The 21,222-nt window shown below is 37.5% G+C and overlaps 1 protein-coding gene across 2 annotated transcripts in view; it reads left to right on the top strand.

Moving 5' to 3' along the window:
- The first annotated feature begins 113 nt into the window (after nt 1-113).
- The window catches only part of BTG4 (BTG anti-proliferation factor 4), a 33,879-nt gene continuing 12,770 nt past the window's right edge, over nt 114-21,222 (top strand). Inside the window, exons 1-5 of one of the 2 annotated variants that reach the window (XM_038536223.1) lie at nt 114-597; nt 14,660-14,851; nt 15,325-15,462; nt 16,216-16,414; nt 18,811-18,965. In XM_038536223.1, coding sequence (XP_038392151.1) covers nt 14,679-14,851; nt 15,325-15,462; nt 16,216-16,414; nt 18,811-18,965 — 665 coding nt within the window. In that variant the 5' untranslated portion in view covers nt 114-597; nt 14,660-14,678. Of the gene's footprint in view, nt 598-14,659; nt 14,852-15,324; nt 15,463-16,215; nt 16,415-18,810; nt 19,320-21,222 lie in introns of those variants that run through there. The other variant, XM_038536222.1, reaches the window with a different exon arrangement.

The raw sequence follows: 21,222 nt of genomic DNA on the forward strand, positions 1-21,222 counted from the left end.
GCCGAGTGCCCGTGGCCGTGGCGGGCCAACCGCCCTTGGAACCCCGCGGCGGAGGGGGCGGGGCGCGCGGGGGTGGGGGAGGGGCGGGGTGGGGGAGGGGCGGGCGGGGAGGGAGCTGCGGGCCCCGCCGGGGGCGAGTCCCTGCGGGGGAGGCCCTGGAGGCCGCGGCGCGGATTCCCGAGTTTCTCTTCCTGCTAGGGCAGTGGTGACCAAGAGCTCCTTCTGCCCTCCCGCCCGTCCTCGACGGGGAAAACAGCTTGGCCCGGTATCAGATTGCAGGCTCCGATTTTCCAAAGGGAGATAGGCCTGCGCGGCCTCTGGCTTGTGGGAGCACTGCCTTCCAGGGGCCCCTCCGCACCCTTGTCTTCCCCTGGGGCTTCTCACACCCTCGGAGGGCCCTGCGGTGACGGGGAGGGTCGGCTCGGCTCTTCTCATCCAGTAGTTAGAGCAAAGCTCAGTCCGCACATGTTGACTCAAATGCCTGCTATGTGTTCAGCACCTAAGGTCACGCATTCTACCCTCCATATGTATAATCCAGGTGGTGACAAGATGTGAACACGCATTATTGACCAACCCAAGACAATATATGATAAATTGGTAAGCTGGGGACAAATAGAAGAGGGTAGGACGGGGCATCAGTGAGAACTGTAATTGTCAGGGAAGGTTCTCTGAGGAGGCAGGCTTCAGTAGGTCCTGCAAGCAAGACTAAATTTGGCTATTCAGGGTGAGGGCTGGGTGGCCAGAAAAACGATGTCTTGCGAACCAGTTACATTTTCTCATTCTCACAATTCCACATCTGATAACGTAGATGTATTATGTGTGTATTTGGAGTAGATTGAACAAAAAGAAGACAGTTACAGAGAGTTTCTGGGAGACCTCTACTAATACTTCTTTCCTTTAGTTACTCCTTCCCCTCTTTTCCTTCAGTGAATGAGTCAGGAAAGGATAAAGAACATTCTAATCCCACACTTTGTGGAGTGGAGTTGGTTGGCCCTCCAGTACCGTCTCCATGCATCTGGTATAGCACACTCATTGTTGATTCCAAAAGCTTAGATCTAAATTATTTTCCCCAGAGGAAAATTTCCCAGCTGGAGATTGATTCCCTAAACCTAGGAAATGGTTTCATAGATGCCACTGGTAGCATGAATTAGGGGCAGGTAATCTAGATCCTAAACTCACACTATTAAACCGCCAGAAGAACTTCCCAAGGATGAGCCTGAATGTTACAGCATTATCTTCCAATAAAAGACAGCACATTTTTTGGCCAGATGCATCCTGTATTCTGAGAACACCAAAGTGAGAAGTAAGAAATTAAAGTATAAAATGTATAGTGCAGAAAACATTGATTCTCAAGATTAACTTGTAAAGTTAAATTGCAAAAGGCAGATCACTTCGTCAGATAAGATCATTCATCTTATCTTTGGGAGAGGCACAGTGTTGTAGAATACACCACATAAATCCCACACGCTTCTTTAACATGTACAGTGTCCCAAGCCATACCAGACAAAATGCTGGAATCAGAGCTAATTAGCCTGTGAGCTCTCTAGAGGTAACTGTAGAATCAGTTTTGTATTTGATAGTTAAATATACATACATATATAAATGCAGGAATGAAATAGCTTCCATTCCATTAACAATATGCAGACTCACAAGTTTTGGTTAGGATATCCTTATAAAAACAATTCTGTTTTTCCAAACTGCTATTTACTTCACCCGATACAATATTAAATACCTCTTCCTGATTGATGTTTTGTGATTAGTCGCATCTTACATTTCTTACCTGAGCTAGATTGCTGCCCTCCAAGGTAGTGGTTGCAGCAGATGCCTTGAAATTTTAGATTCTTAAAGCTTTTCTTCAAAGATAATTTTAAAAATAAAGAAAACATATGTAAAAGTCATCAAGATGCATTGCTTCCAAAAATCACTTTTTTTAAACGCAGTTTATTTTGCAGGTAGTGCAACTAAAAAAAGTAAAAACGAGGAAAAAAATGTGGCCTTGTCCTGGTTCGTTCTTTCTTTCTTTCTTTCTTTCTTTCTTTCTTTCTTTCTTTCTTTCTTTCTTTCTTTCTTTCTTTCTTTCTTTTCTTCTTTCTTTCTTTTTTTTTTTTTTTCAAAGAATGCTTCTTCTTAGGGTTGCTGTTGATTTGGCCTGTAGTTACTAGAGAAACTCCAAGGATCTCATTCCCTTTATGGTTCATGTCTAGGCATGCCTGGAGACCAGGGAGACCCATGATTTAATCTAAGTAAGAATGCCTGTGGTGTTTTAAATGACCAAACAGAAGATTGCATTTATTTTAGACAAAACCAGGAAGGTACCTTTCAGAGCAATTGTTTACTGTTTTATTGAATTTCTGGGCTTTTGGTGATTCGAGTGATGAGGAAGGAGTGCTAAGGAGAGGAGATGAGGTTGGTGATTAGGAACAAACCCAGAAGAGTATAGAAAACACATACCTTCTGGTTCAGCTTTGGAGAATTTGTATTGCTTAAATTTACCACTCCTCGATAAAAGACTAGAGTGATGGGAATTGGGAATTAAAACGGAGACAAACTTGCTCTCTTCTTTAATATAACACAGACACACCATCTGAACATTTTTTAGCCTTCATAGCTTTTGGAGGATGTTGTTTGGAGGAAGAAATGAAGAATCAGACTGATGAGAAATTGTTGGAGTTTAGCAGCTTCTTTTAAACCTATTTTCTAAATGTATATTTTCTCTTAGGAAATAGAGAACCATGTTTTGATTTTTATATTGATCAATAAACATCAGACTAGCTTATTAACATTTATGACACTCTATTTAGGAACTAGTTTACATGTTGATGCAAGACTAGATAGAAGTCAACATAGTGCCTTTGAAGAGCTAAACATCAATGAATCTGTTCAATTATGAGAGGAGACTTTTTTCTAGCTAAAATGAACTGCCAGGAATTTTTATAATTTCATACTTCTGATTTCATTTCATTGTGTTCTTATTAGTAAGAGTGCACCAGATTCTTCATTAGCTTATTTATATTTATTGATTAATCAATACTGTTGCTTTCAGTATGAAAATGTTAAAGTAAATCAGAAACGATCTAAAAAAGAGACTTTATTACTGAAGTTGCTTGAGCTTTTTGTTAAGGATTCAGCAGTAGGAGCAAACACGTTGCATATTTGCCATCTTGAGAGAACACAGGATTTGTGGTCTAGTTGGAGAGATGATTTGTGTACATAATTAAGATAGCGATGGTTTAGTAATTATATCAATATAAATATATAATTAATATCTATATATTATTTATATTATATATATTTACATTATATACCAAGATTGTTAGATTTATACATGCTTTAAGTCTTCTGAATAATGTAAGATTCATTATTATTTTAAAATTAATTTTTAATTTTTAAATTTTTAATTAAATATTTGATAAATTACTTTCAGGTATATAACATCGTGATTTGACAATTATATACATTATGAAATAGTTTGCTAAGTGTAGCTACCATGTATCACCATACAAAGTTATTACAATATTATTGACTGTATTCCCTATGTTGTACTTTTCATCCCTTTGACTTATTTATTTCATAACTGGAAGTTTGTACCTCTTAATCCCCTTTACCTATTTTGCCTATTTCCTGAATCCTCTTTCCTCTGGTAACCACCAGTTTGTTCTCTGTATTTATGAATCTCTTTCTGTTTTTTGTTTGTTTCATTTTTTAGATCCTCTACATAACTGAAATCATATGGTATTTGCCTTTCTATGTCAGACTTATTTCACTTAGCATAATGCCCTCTAGGTCCATCCATATTGTTACAAATGGCAAGATTCCATCCTTTTTATGGCTGAGTAATATTCCATTATACATCTATATCTATCTATCTATCTATCTATCTATCTATCTATCTATCTATCTATCTATCCACTACTTCTCTTTTGTTTAATTGTCTATGGATGAACACTTTCATATCTTGGCTATTGTACATGATGCTGCAATAAATATTGGGGTGCATAATCTCTTCAAATTTGTGTTTTTGTTTACTTTGCATAAATACCCAGAATTGGAATGACTGAATTATATGGTATTTTTTATTTTTATTTTTTTGGAGGAATCTTCATACTGTTTTTTTTTTTTTATAGTGGCTGCACAACTTACGTAAGCTTCATTATTGCCAGTATTTAGCAAAAAAGAAAAGGCAAATCACCGAAGGTTGGCACACAGAGAAGGTTGTACAGAAACTATGGGATAGAGCTGGATCTAGAAGGAAAAGTAGGACATAGATAAAGGGAGAAGATAGAGGTTGGTATTTTTGGTAAGACGAGCAATTTGTGAGGGAAAAATACAAGCCAGTTCATGGAGACCGTAACATATGTGGTCAGTTGGGAGAGCAATGAGTGTGTCCCCACTTGGGGAAATAAGATTAGAGATGTGGGTAATTTGGAGATAGATCATGGGGGACTATAGGTGTCAGGCTACCAGGAGTTTTAATCTCATTCTCCTGCCTGCAGGGGTCTATGACTTATACCACATGTTGTTCTGTGGTAATTAATAGAGTGGCATGGATTAGAGGAGGGGGAGACTGGGGAGACTCAGCATCCATTTAGGTAATTATTTTAATGACCTAGGTATGAAATGATATAGGAATCACTTGGTATGAATGGGAAAGATTCGGGGAAGGAAAGGGCATAAGACCTAGTGACTGGTTAAAGTGGAGGGAGAACAAGATGAACCTCCACGTTCTAGTTTCAAAGATGCTGGGAGGCAAATCTAGTAAGATGCTAATTATGATGCATTTATGCTCAGGCATGTTTAGTTTAGGTGATGAAAGGACTTTCATAGAGTTGGATATTTGGGGCTGCAACTCTTGAAAGGAGGGATTTAGATGTTTCCTAAAGGTGCAACAGTTGAAGTCCTAAGGATGAATGAGATCTCCAGGAGAGGTATGCTGTCTTATATTTTACTGACCCTCCAACATTTGCTCTGGTCCACCCAGGACAGAGCAAGGTGTTTTTCTTGAAGAGAAAACAGAGTGAGGTAAGCAGAAGGCTTGGGACTTAACTTTGAGAGTATCCGTGTCCTCTTGTAAGGGCTGGCAGTAAGAAGTAAATCTTGAGCCTACAAGGAGAAGCAGAAGAGAGGACTCCCACAAAAGCCAAGCTATTGTAAACAGGGTCATATACCTATATGAATTCAAGGGAATATATGAATTCAAGGGAAATAGTTGTCTGGGAACCATCAGGTCATAAGGCTTGGTCAGTGGGCAGTAGATGACTGTACTGGCTTTTCCAGACTGTTGTCTCAGGGCTTTATTTATTGAGTCAGTGAGGGGTCCATGGACTTCTCTAGACTATTAGGAAACATATTAACTTTTCTGGCTGCTTCCCCCATACTGGTTAGCCTCTGTCGCCTCCCCAAAAAGTCTCAGGTAGATATTTAAGGATTTTAGAAGTAATTTTAGAGTTTCAGTACAGACAACAGATGATCTGAATGCACAGTTGAAGAAAGTCTATTCTTAAAAGCTCTAGAATGTGTTCTGTAACTTTATGAAGCCAAAAGCAGGAAATTGACTGATTATCTTGTTAATAAATTCGTCAGCATGAAAATACTTTATGCCATTCTTTTAAGCGCCACTGGAGGTCTACTTATTTTTGTTTTTATTTCTATTCTCCCATTTGGCCCTTAATCCTTTTTTCTAGGCGGGGTTTGTATTCCTCAGTTTAAAAAATTTTTATAACTCTGAAAAAAAGTCACATAATTCTGATTTATTATCTTTATTTCCTCTATCTCCATAGAATATATCTCAAGGATGTCATTAAGTTCAAACATTCAGTCAAGTGTATATGGTCTTTCCCCTTTTAGCTCATCTATAACTTGTTTAAATTGCAAGCTCCATTCCTACTTTCCGGGTAAAATCTTGGAGCCTGGGAGTAGTATCTTCCATTAGTAAGAAAATATTATTTTCCAGTACTCTATTGCATTTTTGAAATTAGCATTTCATAATAGCAGAGAGTGGTGCTGGTGTATATAACACACATTTACTATATTAGTACAGAGCACTATGTATACAGTTTCTTGCATCCTGAATGGTTTGCAGTGGAATATCTTGGTTTCCAACTTGATGCATTTCATATATATGTGACTTCACTGACATGTCAGTGAAGAGAAAACAGAGTGAGGTAAGCAAAAGGCTAGGGACTTAACTTTGAGAGTATCCATGTCCTCTGTAAGGGCTGGCAGGAAGAAGTAAATTTTGAGCCTACAAGGAGAAGCAGAAGAGAGGACTCTTCTGGTCCTCTGGGAGGGCTATATATATATATATATATATATATATATATATATGGGCCTTCTAGCACAATACCACTTCCATTATGATTACTTATTAATGCACATAGAAAATACAAATAAAGTAGGAAAAAGGCTTGTTGTAAATACACTTGCATGGTAACTTTATGAAAAAGAAGCATCAGATAGTTTGATTCATTTAGTTTATCAGTAAATGTTTCACTTAATAGATTAGGTGGCTCTAAATTTAATATCTTTTGGGTTTAAATTAACATCACATAACTGTAGAGTTTAATCAGGTAACATTTTGCCATACAAATTTTGTTTCAACAATTAGTGTAACTTCCTTAATATGTGGTTTGAACATAATGGGATGGAAGAGTTCATGGCTTCGTAAGATGGTACTACTTATTTGAGGTTATAAAAAAAATACTCTTCTGTCAGAAGTGGGATTTTTTGCTCAACCATCTGTATTTTTTTCCTCATTAGCAATGATGGGCACTTGCAAATGGCTGGAATTCCCAACTTAAGGAAGGCACACTAGGGAAATCAAATAGGTCTGCTGTTAAGACTGGCTATCATGTAAAAAGTCCAGTGAACATAATGTTCAAAGTAGATGGTATTTTAAAATTATTTCACCTCTTTTTACATCATTAAATATTGAAGTTTAGTTAAGATCAAGAAGACAAATGTAGAAGCAAATTTTCGAGGTTTACTGTTAATTGATGAACCTCAGGGCTTGTAGATACCTTAGTGGTGGGTTGAAGTCTCTCATGCTGAAATGAGGAATGCAATTCAGGAAGGTCTTACCTTGTGCAAAGTCATTTTGATCATTTTCGAGTTTTCTACCATCCGATTCTGTTATAGACTTAATAAGATGGTGAAATATGTCTCTGCTGTGCTTCCCCTTCATTCTTCATCCTCATTCCGAATGGCCAGAAACCTCATTTCCCCCAGGCTTCCTTCCCTTTTCCAAACATCTCTGGACAGAACAGGATTCTTTTGTTCTACTAGGGATAACCCATTTGACATTTTCAGAGGGAAATCCTGAAAAGACATCTAATCAAGGAACTAAATGCCTGAATAATGGAAATTTTAGACATTATGTAGAAACCGTGGGAGAGGGGCATCTGGATGGCTCAGTGGTTGAGCATCCACCTTTGGCTCAGAGCATGATCCCAGGGTCCTGGGATCCAGCCTGCATCAAGCTCCCCACAGGAAGCCTGCTTCTCCCTCTGCCTATGTCTCTGCCTCTCTCTCTCTCTCTCTCTCTCTCTCTCTGTCTCATGAATAAATAAATAAAATCTTAAAAAAAAAGTGGAAGAGCTGTTTTTGGGGCGTTTGTTTTTTGTTTGTTTGTCTTTAAATTTTAGCATCTATTTTCTATTCTACTTAAATATGAGGTTGGTTTAGGCTGGCCCAGGCTAGATCTTCTGCTAAATTCTAATATCCTGTCAATGCTGATTACTACCTGGGTGTTTATTTCTTTTCTTTTCTTTTCTTTTCTTTTCTTTTCTTTTCTTTCTTTTCTTTTCTTTTCTTTCTTTTCTTTCTTTTCTTTTCTTTTCTTTTCTTTCTTTTCTTTTCTTTTTTTCTTTTCTTTTCTTTCTTTTCTTTTCTTTTTTTCTTTTCTTTTCTTTTCTTTTCTTTTCTTTTCTTTTCTTTTCTCTTTTCTTTTCTTTTCTTTTCTTTTTTTTTATTGGAGCTCAGTTTGCCAACATATAGCATAACACCCATGCTCATCCCACCAAGTGCCCCCCTCAGTGCCTATCACCCAGTCATCTCAACCACCCCCCCCCAACCTCTCTTTCCACTACCCCTTGTTCGTTTCCCAGAGTTAGGAGTCTCTCATGTTCTGTCTCCCTCTCTGATATTTCCCACTCATTTTCTCTCCTTTCCCTTTATTCCCTTTCACTAGTTTTTATATTCCCCAAATGAATGAGACCATATAATGTTCGTCACAATAAATACCCACCATTTGCTTCAATGTGGATGGAACTGGAGGGTATTATGCTGAGTGAAATAAGTCAATCGCAGAAGTACCTGGGTGTTTAATTGCCATAGAAAACTCTGTACGGGGCAGCCCCAGTCACTCAGGGGTTTAGCGCCACCTTCAGCCCGGGGTGTGATCCTGGGGACGCGGGATCGAGTCCCACGTCGGACTCCCAGCATGGAGCCTGCTTCTCCCTCTGCCTGTGTCTCTGCCTCTCTCTCTCTGTCTCTCTGTCTCTCTCTCTCTCTCTCTCTGTCTCTCATGGATAAATAAATAAAATCTTAAAAAAAGAAAACTCAGTACATCTCAATCTGAACTGGCCACTGTTCTTTTTCTACCAGCTCTTCTGTTGAACTCCGTTATTTCTTTCTTTCTTTTTTTTTTTAACTCAGTTATTTCAATGATAACATTATTGTCTTGGCTATTCATGCTGGAAACTTGGAGGGATTTTTGAGTATCCCACTTCTCAAAACTCTGCATCCAAATAGTCCCTGTGTACATACCTGATTTCCTACTCTAGATTATAAACCTCTTGAAAGGACAGGTGAAACAAAATTTTTTAACCCCGCGGCACTTAGCAGCATCTCACGTGCAGTAGATGGTCAGTAAATAGTCATGGCATGAATGTCAATTATAGTAGAAGTTCTAGTTCTCATTATGTCTAGGAGGTGATTTAAGTAAGGTGTTTAAAATCATCATAAACAAGTAACTGAAGGAAGTCTTGCATGATGTTTAGTTTCTATTTGTTCTTTCCTGAACTCTAAGTACATTGTTATTCTACTGTTCTATTCATAACATCCAGGCCTGCCTGGGCCTGTTGCAGAAAATATCACTAGGGAGGGTTCAAAGCCTCATCAGCTAATGGGTTGCACCAACTCAAAATGCACTGTAACAGTATGTCATCTGGGAAGGTGAACTAATGAAAGAATTATTAAACGCCTGGCACCCCTGCAGTATTATAAATGCAAACACTAACCATTTGAAAAGGAGAAATTTGAGGATATGCTAATGCATATGCTGCCTTAGTTCCAAAGCAAATTTTATATCAGCAATATATGAGTAGTTGTCCTGATTTCCAATTTTTTTTTTTACTTCTAACATAAATTAAAAAAAAAAAAAACTTTGCAAAAGTTATCCCAGCAAAGGCTAGAAAAGATGAGGACAAATGATGCAAATTTGTGATAATAATCTTTGTTGAGCTCAAGGCATTACGAAGCAATCAAGAGTATAAAATAAATGTGAAATTCCCTTAATGGCTAGGGAGCTATCTCTCTTAATGCTCTTCTATCTTTGCTGCCCATTATAATCACTTGGGGAAGCTTTTAAAAGTCCTGATTCCCTGGTTGCACTCCATTCCCCTGAAATCAGAATGGCTGGGGGGTAGACTGATGGCAGGCATCAGTATTTTTAAAAGATATTCAGGTGATTCCAAAGTACAGTAGTTTGGAAACCCCTGTAACTGAGTAAGAGGAACAAGAAATATATAATGGAAAGCTGAAATCAGCAAGTTACTATAAAAATGGAAGGTCATTAAGGTCCTAGTCATAATTTTATTTTTATATGTTTTGGGTATATAGTACATACTTAAATACTTAATAAATTGAATTGAACCAACCTTGTTAAATCATATCATTACTAGATATCCAGGTGTTCAGCCACCATTTTCACAGTCTTTAGATGATCCTTTCTCATATCTCCTAAAGCATCAAAGATAGTGCAATCCTATCTGTATTTCCAGTAATAATATCTATAATTAATTTCAGTTCATCACTGGTGAAAGCTTTAAGTTATACTCTCCAGCATGTCAGGAGTCATCCATATCCATATTTTACTACTACTAGCAATGAAGTTTTTATTCCAGCCAGGAGGGAGTAATCCATTTCCAGAATTCCATTTTAGAGTCTGTTTTCTTAAAACATCCCTGGTACAAACTGTTGTAGATTGAGTTCCTTAGAAACAGCCTCTAAGATGGGAAACTGCATGCAAGTTTATTAGGGAGTCCTCTTGAGGGATACACATGAGAGGGTGACAAAGATAGGACTGGGTGGAGAGACAGGTAGACCAATGGTGCAGTTGCAATTGAGCACTCAGTCTATTTTATGGGGAGTTCTGGAGATGGGATAGCCCTTTAGAATAGCAAGGAAGCCAGGATTTTGTATCCCCACATTAGCCAGTCAGTGGCTGCACAGCAGGCCACGCCTTGCAGGGGATGGGAGGATATCTTTACTGTGAGGTAGTTTCCAAGAGTAAGTTCCAATGAGAGATGCAGCTATAAGCCATCAGCATCTGATAGTTCCAGCAGTTGGGGGATGATTGTGTTGACCCTGAAGAGGAGAACTGGTTGAAGAACCTCAGTATTTATTAGTGTTCAAAATGACCTATCTTTGGCCAATGGGAGCTCTTCATGTAGGTTTTTATGTCTTTTGACATGACCCACTGGTTTTGTATAGTTTTCTTGCTTTCTGATAAAATATATTTCAGGCTCATGTAATATATGACCTGAACCAGAACTGAAATCAGTCATTTCTCCAAGGACTTTTTTAAGTAAGAAATTGTATTTAGAGACCACAAAATGAGTATAAGGATTGCTCATTGATTCTAGGCCTTTCAGTGGACAGAACCAAAATACAAATTTTTTGGAAAAAAACCTCAGGTTCATATTAATACTACCATTTCAAATTTAACATGATATAATTTTTTACTTAATTTCCTTGATTTTTACACTTTTACCCTTTTCCTTACATTGAAAATCTTAGTTCATAGCAACACTAAATATTTGTATTTCTCTATTCTAGTATATTCTCTTTCTCTCTCTCTCTCTCTATATATATATAATTTCGAAAGAGTAATACTAATATTATGGTAAACAGGCTACAGAATGACATTTAAATCTTTCCACTTGGATTTTGTCAAAGTACTTTGTTTGATCTTTATTCTTTTTTTAAAAAGATTTTTGTTTATTTCAGAGAGAGAGAGAGAGAGCATGAGCAGGGAGAGGGGCAAAGGGAGAGAGAGAAGCAGACTCCTCACTGAGCAGGGAGCCAAACTTGATCCTGACCTGAGCCAAAGGCAAACACTTAATTGACTGAGCCACCCAGGGGCCCCTGCTTGATCTTTATTGTACTCATTTGTTTTCACTTGTAACAGGATACATTCTTGGCAAATTTACAGATAACAGGTAGACAAAACGATAAGAGAATTTATTGAATGACAAAATTGGGTCAGAATCCTGTTTCCTTATAGTGATGGTCTAAATTCAACACAATGAAATATGATAGGTATAACTGCAAAATGCAGTTGTTCTATACCCCCTTTAATTAATTAATTAATTTTAAAAGTTATTATTTAATTAATTTATTAAAAAATTTTTATTGGAGTTCAGTTTGCCAACATACAGCATAACACCCAGTGCTCATCCCACCAAGTACCCCCCTCAGTGCCCATCACCCAGTCACCCCCACCCCCCGCCTACCTCCCCTTCCACTACCCCTTGTTCATTTCCCAGAGTTAGGTGTCTCTCATGTTTTGTCACCCTCACTGATATTTTCACTCATTTTCTCTCCTTTCCCTTTATTTCCTTTCACTAATTTTTATATTCCCCAAGTGAATGAGATCATATAATGTTTGTCCTTTTCCGATTGACTTATTTCACTCAGCATAAAACCCTCCAGGTCTATCCAGGTGGAAGCAAATGGTGGGTATTTGTCATTTCTAATGGCTGAGTAATATTCCATTGTTTATACCTCCTTCTAATCCATAAAGCATTAGTAAAGACTGACAATAAAATGATAAATTTACTATTTATCAATAAGAAAGGCTACCACTTTTTGAGCACTTATTATATGCTAGGCACTCTGTTAAATACTTCATATAATTTTATAATCTAATCTGGATAAGAGCCTTATGATAGTAGTAGTAATCTATCATCTACAGAGCATTTATTGAGTACTTGGTGCTCTAGGCATTTTATACTTAATTCTCATAACAACCCAGAAAGAGTTCCAGATCTAGAAGTCTGGTTCCAAGGATATAGGTACTATACTTCACCCCTTTTTTAAAGATGAGATTTTGAAGATGAGAGAGACTGAGAAACTTCTCTAAATTTCTGGCAAATGAAGGACTGGGATTCAATCCATGATGCTTTATTTCATAGCTGGTTTCTTTTTTTCTTTTTTAATGATTTCATTTATTTATTCATGAGAGCTGGTTTCCTAACTGCTCTGCAATACTGCCCTCCTGTTACAATTGCTAGGCAGGCTTTGGACTGGGTACGTTAATATGTCATTCATTGTAATCTTGTTAACAATCTGGGTGGGGGGCATCACTCTTGTCCCTCCCATTTTACAGATCAGAAACTGAAAGTTCAGGAGATAAGGAAGTTGCTCCAGATTACACGGTGAGATGTAAAGTTGCAACTCACATCCAAGGTCTAACTCCAAAGCCCATATTCTTAAACATTATGCTGTACAGGAAGGGAAAGATGTAAAAAACCAATAGCATTAGTGAAAAAGACTACTTGCAAGTTCATTGTGAGGCAGTGGTGGGATGCTACTGCCAGCAAAACGAATGGCACCTGAGGCTACATTCTAGAAATACAGTATTTGCAGCAAAGGAGGAGACAGTCCCACTCTAATCTGTAATGGTAGAGCATACCTGGAGCATTTAGTATCTTTCTGGGCTCTGCAATTTAAACAAGCATGATCAACATAGCTGAAACTCCTCCACAGGAGAGCCCTGAGCCTGGTGAAGTGTCTGAGTAATGTGTCTATAGGAAGAACTGTTAAAAAGTTGAGGTTAGCCCTCTGAAAGAGAAGACCCAGGAGAGGCTGGTATTTGAAGTGTCTTCTTGTGGTGGAGTATTAGATACAGTCTATGGTTCCAGAGGGAAGAACCAAGGCTTCTGTTAGGAGGAAATAGCGCCTCCAAGGGAGGAAGCACTGCTTGGTATTTGGAGCTTTTTGAAATGAAATGGGCTTTCTTTAAAGGGAATGAATTCCTTTTCACTGATGAAGAACCTGAATGACCACTTACTGTGGGATTAAAGATTATATGTCAGGTGTGGTGGTTCTTACATTTGAGTGAAAGAATCATCTGGAAGAACTTGTGAACTACTGGTTCTCAAGCTTCACCTTTTGAAGTATTGATTCAACAGATCTGGGATAAGGTCCACGAATCCACATTTTTAACAAGAGGCTGGGTGGGTCCAAACGGGGTGGTCAGTGACCCACACTTTGAGAATCAGTGAGACTAGATAAACTCCAAGATCTCTTCTACTTGTTTTACAAATAAACATCTTAGCAAAAGACGTGTGTAGTCAACATAACGATTGTTCAAAGAAAGTTGTCTTAAATTTTATATGAGATCTAAGACAAAATATTTTAATATGTTGACATTACAATTAGAGACAAAATGACTGGAATGTAGGATGTTAGATATGGAAGGTGAAGGCTTGATTCTCAATCTATGTCATAAGAGATAAGACTTTAATGTTATAATCAGCAAAATAGAAGAGACAAATCCAAATGGAAGATCTTTGACCATTTTAAAGAACTTACTCTACCTATAGCAATCTGATGGGGACCTGGAAGGAGCTATCTAATTACCCTAATGGACAGCACCTGTGTAAGGTTAAACACACCTGTCCTGCCCTGGGACCCGGGATTATATAAACTTCAGCCTAAAACCAACAGAACAGGTGTGGGGGAGGGTATCTTCTAACTCTGGCCCACTCTCTGTTGGGGCCAAAGCACTTTTTCTGGCAAGTATCATGTATGTTTGATTAACCTTAACTTTCACTTGATGCATGCAACCTGAGAGCCACGTTTTAGAACTACTATATCCTGAAATGTTTTGCTCTCTGTAAATGTTTTTTAAAAGCAGTGCTTGGGTATAATTTATTGTCCCATATCAGGGTTTTATTTATTTATTTATTTATTTATATTCATGAGAGGCACAGAGAGAGAGAGAGAGAGAGAGAGAGAGAGAGAGGCAGAGAGAGAAGCAGGCTCCAAGCAGGAAGCCTGATGCAGGACTCGATCCCAGGACTCCAGGGCCATGCTCTGGGTGGAAGGCAGACACTAAACTGGTGAGCCATCCAGGGATCCTGACTTTTTTAAAAATTTAAGTTGCATAATCGTGTTTCATTTGTTTCTTAAGTGTATTAAAGTTTTAAAAAGAGAGTCTTTTTTCTTTGAAAATACTGAAAACTGGTTGAGGAATTGGTATTCGTTGGTGTTTTGTTAATTGATAGTTATCGATGTGCTTCTTTAGTTCATAAAGGATAAACAAGTGATTTCTGTTTTAAATTTAAGGTCCCTAAAACTTCCTAATGGCAAATACACGTTGATAATCAGTGTGACCTGTTTCTATTTTATTCTCACTTCCTTTTAATGATTACAGACCTCCTTTCCCTTGAATCATGAGGGATGAAATTGCAACTGCAGTTTTCTTTGTCACAAGATTGGTAAAAAAACATGATAAATTGAGTAAACAGCAAATAGAAGACTTTGCAGAAAAGCTGATGACGATCTTGTTTGAAACCTACAGAAGTCACTGGCACTCTGACTGCCCTTCCAAAGGGCAAGCCTTCAGGTGAGAGCTGGTGTATATGATGGCAAAGGGAAGGAAGTAGCAAGTGATAACCATTGGCAATGATTCTTTTGCCAGTGTCTGAGGAACAAAAGTTTTATGGTCTTAAATTGATTGAAATGTGGGCTTGAGAGAAAGACACGGAGCAGGTGGCAGTGCATAGTTGAAAACTATATAGTTTAAATATAGTTGAAGACTATAGGGCAAACCCCTTATGTAAGGTGGGTTAAGCTGTCTCTATCTTGTGCTTACCACAAAAGATATGCAGAGAACATTCGTCACACTAATTGTGTGACTTAGTGATGCAACTCACATTATGAGTAGCTGTTACAAGTTGATGGTTCTATCCCTAAAACTGTGGAGGGTGGGGACTGGGTAGGGTTGCGGGTGAGGGTGGAGCTGTTTGTTCATCACATGATTGTTCTACGAAGGCTCCTGTCCCCACGTCTTTGTTTCCCTTTCCTTGCTTTTGAAAGGTGTATCAGGATAAATAATAATCAGAATAAAGATCCCATTCTAGAAAGGGCTTGTGCTGAAAGTAACGTGGATTTTTCTCACCTGGGACTTCCAAAGGAGATGACCCTGTGGGTAGATCCCTTTGAAGTGTGCTGTAGGTGAGTAATCTCATGGGAGGTGGTGTGACCCTCCCTTAAACTGTGGGTTGCATAGTTCTGTACACCTATGTTAGTGGCAAGGAGGGCACTGGCTGGTTAAGGTTTCAGATGCAAACTTTATTTGCACAAACTTCCGGTAGGAGTGGATGGCCTAGAAGCACAAAGACTTCACGTAGTATTTCAAATTTGCCTTTGATCACTACACGTTATTGCCCACTGTAGATTATAATGCCTAAGTATTATAAGCAGTATCTAGGCGGCAGAGAAGTTGCAATGCAATCCATTAGCTGAATTGAAAGAAACTAGTTTTTGTCTTTTTCTGAAAAATTCACTGAGAGCCCTTACAAAGACCGCCGTTAATTACAACCCTGTGCTAGCTGAAGGTCACAATGTCTCTTAATTTGCTTAACTGTCAAACCATTTCAATATGTTTTTAAAAATGTGAGTAAAGGGCAGCCCTGGTGGCTCAGCGGTTTAGCGCTGCCTGCAGTCCAGGGTGTGATCCTGGAGACCCGGGATCGAGTCCCATGTCAGGCTCCCTGCATGGAGCCTGCTTCTCCCTCTGCCTGTGTCTCTGCCTCTCTCTCCTCTCTGTGTATTCTTATGAATAACTAAATAAAATCTTTAAAAAAAATGAGTAAAATAACTTTTTGCAAATGAGTAAAGTGGTCTGTAGAAAAAAAATTAGAGATAAAAAAAATCTTGTGAAATTTTGGATCCCTGATGAATACTTTATTTTCTTCTCCTACTTAGGTATGGTGAGAAAAATCATCCATTTACAATTGCTTCTTTTAAAGGCAGGTGGGAGGAATGGGAGCTTACCCAGCAGATCAGCTTTGCTGTTAATAGAGCCACTTTAGACTCCACCTCAGGCATTTCCTCGGATGAAGAAAGTTCTAACAAAGAACCTCAGATCATTCCTAAAGTCAGTAATCCTAAGAGTATATATCAGGTAATGTGTGTTCCAGTTCTTCTATATGCTTTTTTTTTTCCTATTCTAATTCTAAAAAAAAAAAAAATTGTTCACTGTCAAAGTGGAAAATGGAAAAACTATAAACATTTAAATCACAATATTAATATTATGGAAACATTTTTTTCTTCTATATGCAGTTTCTCTACTTGGCTGAGTGCTCAGGAGCTGCATAGTCTTCTATAGTCCTGTTTCTCCATGTAGCATTTTTTTTTTAAGAGTTTATTTATTCATGAGAGAGGCAGAAACATAGAGGGAGAAGCAGACTCCCTGTGGGAAGCCTGATGCAGGATTCAATCCCACGACCCCAGGATCATGACCTGAGCCAAAGGCAGATGCTCAACCACTGAGCTCCCCTCTCTCTGTAGTATTTGAACACAAGTCTCCTTTAATCCAAATTCCTTCATGATTAAACATTAAAATTAGTGGGCTTTTTGCCAGTAGAAAATAATATACCATTTATAGAAAATTTGGAATATTAAGAAATGGTTAAAGGTCTATAATCCCACCACAAGAAAAGTTTTCTAAAAAAAAATAAATGATAAAGCAAAATATATTTTAACCACAACTCTTAGAAAGACAGGTATATTTGTATGTTGGAAGTAGGTTTCATTAAACAATACTCATCCTTATTTTACATAGTGCTCCCCATATTTTCTATTAAAGTGATTTCAGTCACCTAAATTGATCTCATGACTCAGAAATAGTGGCAACCCTCAATTTGAAAAACATGGATCTAGACAGACTGTCTGTTGACATTGTATGTATATACTGGTTTGTATGTTTTCTGAAATTAATCCCTTATGTTAAAATAATTTAAATACTTAACATTTTAATATTTTTTCCCTTGTAATTTACTTAACTAATCTATTACTGGCAGTCATCTAGATTATTTCCACATTGTTGTGATATAAAAGCTGATAATTTGTAAAGATGACTGAATTTTAAGTTATTTCTGGATATTTGATTCCATGTCTATGGAATTACTGGCTGATAGGATAGGGACATTTTACTGTTCTGAATGTATGGCCAAAGTACCATGTAGGAGGTTTTGTTTATTTGTAGTCTAACCAGATCTAGGTGAAAGTTTGTATTTTATCATTTTTCCTAAAATTGGTTATTCTCATTTAAAAATACATTGCTGAAGATGCTGTTATAGACTACTTAATTTAAGTAAACATTAAAAACAAATCTCTAGGTGCCCAAATGTTTTGGGTACTTGTTTTATGAATTTTTTCTTCACCAATTTACCACTTGAGGTCTTAATATATTATTATTACATTCTCTTCAAAGGTTAGAAATATTTTAATCCCTTTTCATATTACTGGCAAATATTTTTTCTGTAGTTTGTTTCTAAACTCTACAGTTTATTATATAATTCTGCATGTATAAATGTTTAAAATCATGTAATGACATATATGCCCTTAATTCTTCTATTATTTTTTTAATTTACATATATATATATATTTTAATTGGAGTTCAATTTGCCAACATATAGCATAACACCCAGTGCTCATCCCATCAAGTGCCGCCCTCAGTGCCCGTCACCCAGTCACACCCACCCCCCCGCCCACCTCCCTTTCCACCACCCCTTGTTCGTTTCCCAGAGTTAGGAGTCTCTCATGTCGTCTCCCTCTCTGAGATTTCCCACTCATTTTTTTCTCCTTTCCCCTTTATTCCCTTTCACTATTTTTTATATTCCCCAAATGAATTAGACCATATAATATTTGTCCTTCTCCGATTGACTTATTTCACTCAGTATAATACCCTCCAGTTCCATCCACGTGGAAGCAAATGGTGGGTATTTGTCGTTTCTAATGGCTGAGGAATATTCCATTGTATACATAGACCACGTCTTCTTTATCCATTCATCTTTTGATGGATAACTCTATTCTTAGAAAGGTTTCCTTCCATCTGGGGATCAGATCTATAGTCAGCTATATCCTCATGGAACAATTTCTTTTCAGTGTGCTCTGCAAAACATCTGTATTGGTCATTTGGGATGTTGAAAATGGATATTTCGAGACCTCAGCCCTAGAGGTCATGATTAGACAGCTTTGGGTTAAGCCAATGAGGGGAATGGTGGGGTAGAAGAGAACCCAAGAATATACATAAATTTGAAGATGTGTTTTCAAGTATTTTAGTTGGACTAAAGATTTAATTTTGTTAAAAGGTATGACATGACTTTATTACCTTCCTGCCCCCTATGCAAGCCAATTTTCCAAGGAGCATTATCTGCTTTGATTTTTATTCATTTGTACTCTCTATGCTTTCTGAAGGCTTAGCTTCTGAGTTATGGGTTTATGTTTAGTACTTAGGTCTAGCTTATTACTTTACAGATGACCTTCATATTTTCTTTTTCACTTTTTTCCCCCCAGGTTGAAAACTTAAAACCGCCCTTTCAATCTTGGTTCCATGTCTCCCGCAAAAAGAATATGGCAGATGGCCGTATGGGCCTCCTAGGGAACACTTCTCATGCATCGCATAAACATCCTAAAGGTCAGAGGTCTGGTGCTAACCACCGGGTGGACAGGTACCACTGGGTGAACACAAACCGATAATGCAGTGGCTGGGCACCTCGTGGCATAGAGCTCAGAGGAGCTGCTTTATGTTCTCTAAAACAGAAGAGAGTCTAAGGTTGTGAAGCCCACAAAACAGAAAAAGTACTCCCATCAGGGACTAGGGTGCCATAACAGTGAATCCTTTCACACAGATCATGACTATGTTCTTAACTGTACTTTTAATTTGTATGTAATTTTATGTGAAGTTTTATGTAACACTAACGAATGTATTCAGTAAGGTAATAGAATGAAGATATTGACCTGGGATAAGATTCAATGAATTATGAAAAGCAACAGTTTAAATAAACGCACTATGTTTTTAATACTTTTCTAGTTCAGTTTTTTGCAAGAAAAAAGTTTGTGTTTCTTCATTAGCCCCATTTAAAACAGGTATCCTGTTATCTCCTTTGTTACCCATCATCACTACTTAATTTCGCAAGACCACTGGGAGCTTATTTTAAAATTACTCTTTAAGATACAAAATTCCCTTGTTTGTGTCTTCTAAATATTTTGATCTATTTCTATTTGTAAACCTCTTATGACTTATAACAGTGACAACTGCTCATTATAAGATTGAAGCTAATGGAATTAAAATTAAAAATTTGATTAAAAATTCCAGCTAAGCAGAAAAAAAAGCACCAAGAAAAAAAAAAATCCCTCCTGCCATCCAGCCAGAAACCACCATTATTAACATTAAATAGTGATCGTCTTTCCAGTCATCCTATACATGTATATAGATGTAAGAAGTGATATACAACTCAATAAGAAAAACCATACTATAGGAGCTACTTAACAAGTAACTAAAATTAAAAATTGAATTCAAGTATCTTAGCAAAACAAAGATACCTAAAGTGAAATATTCGTCAACTTTCTGCCACAGAATATTTTATTCGCTGAAAGATTTCTCTGGAGTTCAACACCAGGAAGCTAAAAACTTTTTATCTTTAAAACTTTGTGTGTGTGTTTTTTTTTGTTGTTGTTGTTTTTTGTTTTTTGTTTTTTGTTTTTTTCAACTTTATACAGTAGTATTTGTTGCTATGCAGGCTGTAGAAATAAGCACTCTTAATTTTTTTTTTTTTTTTTTTTTTTCCCCCTGAGGACAAGTTGAATGAGTCTTAAAGTCTTAGGTCACGCTTTCTTTCTCTTTCAAGTTCACAGACCTCACACGAAATCGATGTTTTTGGCATGATACTGTGGAGATAATCGGAAACTAGTTTGATTCCCCGCCCCGCAAAACCCCTTCATTCACACAAACACACACTTTTACTTTCTTGGGTGACTTCCTTTGCCCGCCAGACTGAAAACCTTTCCCTCTGTCCTGGAAGTCTATAGCCGTGTGTTGGTCATTCCACATCAGTTTTCCCCAAAATACTGTGTTCCTTTCTGATCTGCAGATTTAATTTTTCTAGAGCAATCGTTGACAATATTCTAATACTTCCACCCACCCATTTTTAGGGATACCAGCTCTCTCGATGTGGGATCATTTCTTTTTTCTGTCATAATGATTTATCTGATTGCTTTATCTTTATTTCATTTTTTTAAAACCACGATGATCTTAAGTCTTCCCTCTGCCAGTTTGATTCTTAGTCCTGTCTAGTTTTTGTTTCTTACCCATTTCTTAGTTCCATAATGATATTTGGATTTCAATTAGCTATTTTCTGTAGGAGTTATTCCCATATGCAGTTTGACTAAAAAATGAAAGGACTGTATAAAATAGTTACTATATGTACTACATCATAATACTTGTGACAGAAGAATGGGTTTCTAAGAACTTTTGCCCAGAGGATTTTCTTAATTGTCTCTTGAAGTATGTGAGGCTGTTTTGTTCTTGTTTTTGTTTTTTGTTTTTAAACTTCTTCCAGCCAATGGAGATGATAAATCTGTGGCATGTATATTACCACTCCTGCAACCCATGCCATGATGGACATCGCTAATGAATCACAATATTCTTATTTGGATTTGCAGATGACCTCAAAGTTCTGTGCACACAGTACCAGAGATAGCCATTAGAATAGTTCCAAGTTGGTACTCAAAAATAAATCAATTCCACCACAATTGAGGATTGGCCCAGAGGGAGCCATCCATGAGCTTTAGAGCCCTTGTAATTCTTTAAAGCTTCCCATGTGGCCTTGAAAAGGAGGAGGGGGGTTTAATGAGCTATATATTTTTTTGCTGTGATTACAAGTGATCAATACAATTAAAAAGCCTCCAAATAGGGATCCCTGGGTG

Source organism: Canis lupus, chromosome 5, assembly GCF_011100685.1.
Source record: "Canis lupus familiaris isolate Mischka breed German Shepherd chromosome 5, alternate assembly UU_Cfam_GSD_1.0, whole genome shotgun sequence".
NCBI lineage: Eukaryota > Metazoa > Chordata > Mammalia > Carnivora > Canidae > Canis > Canis lupus.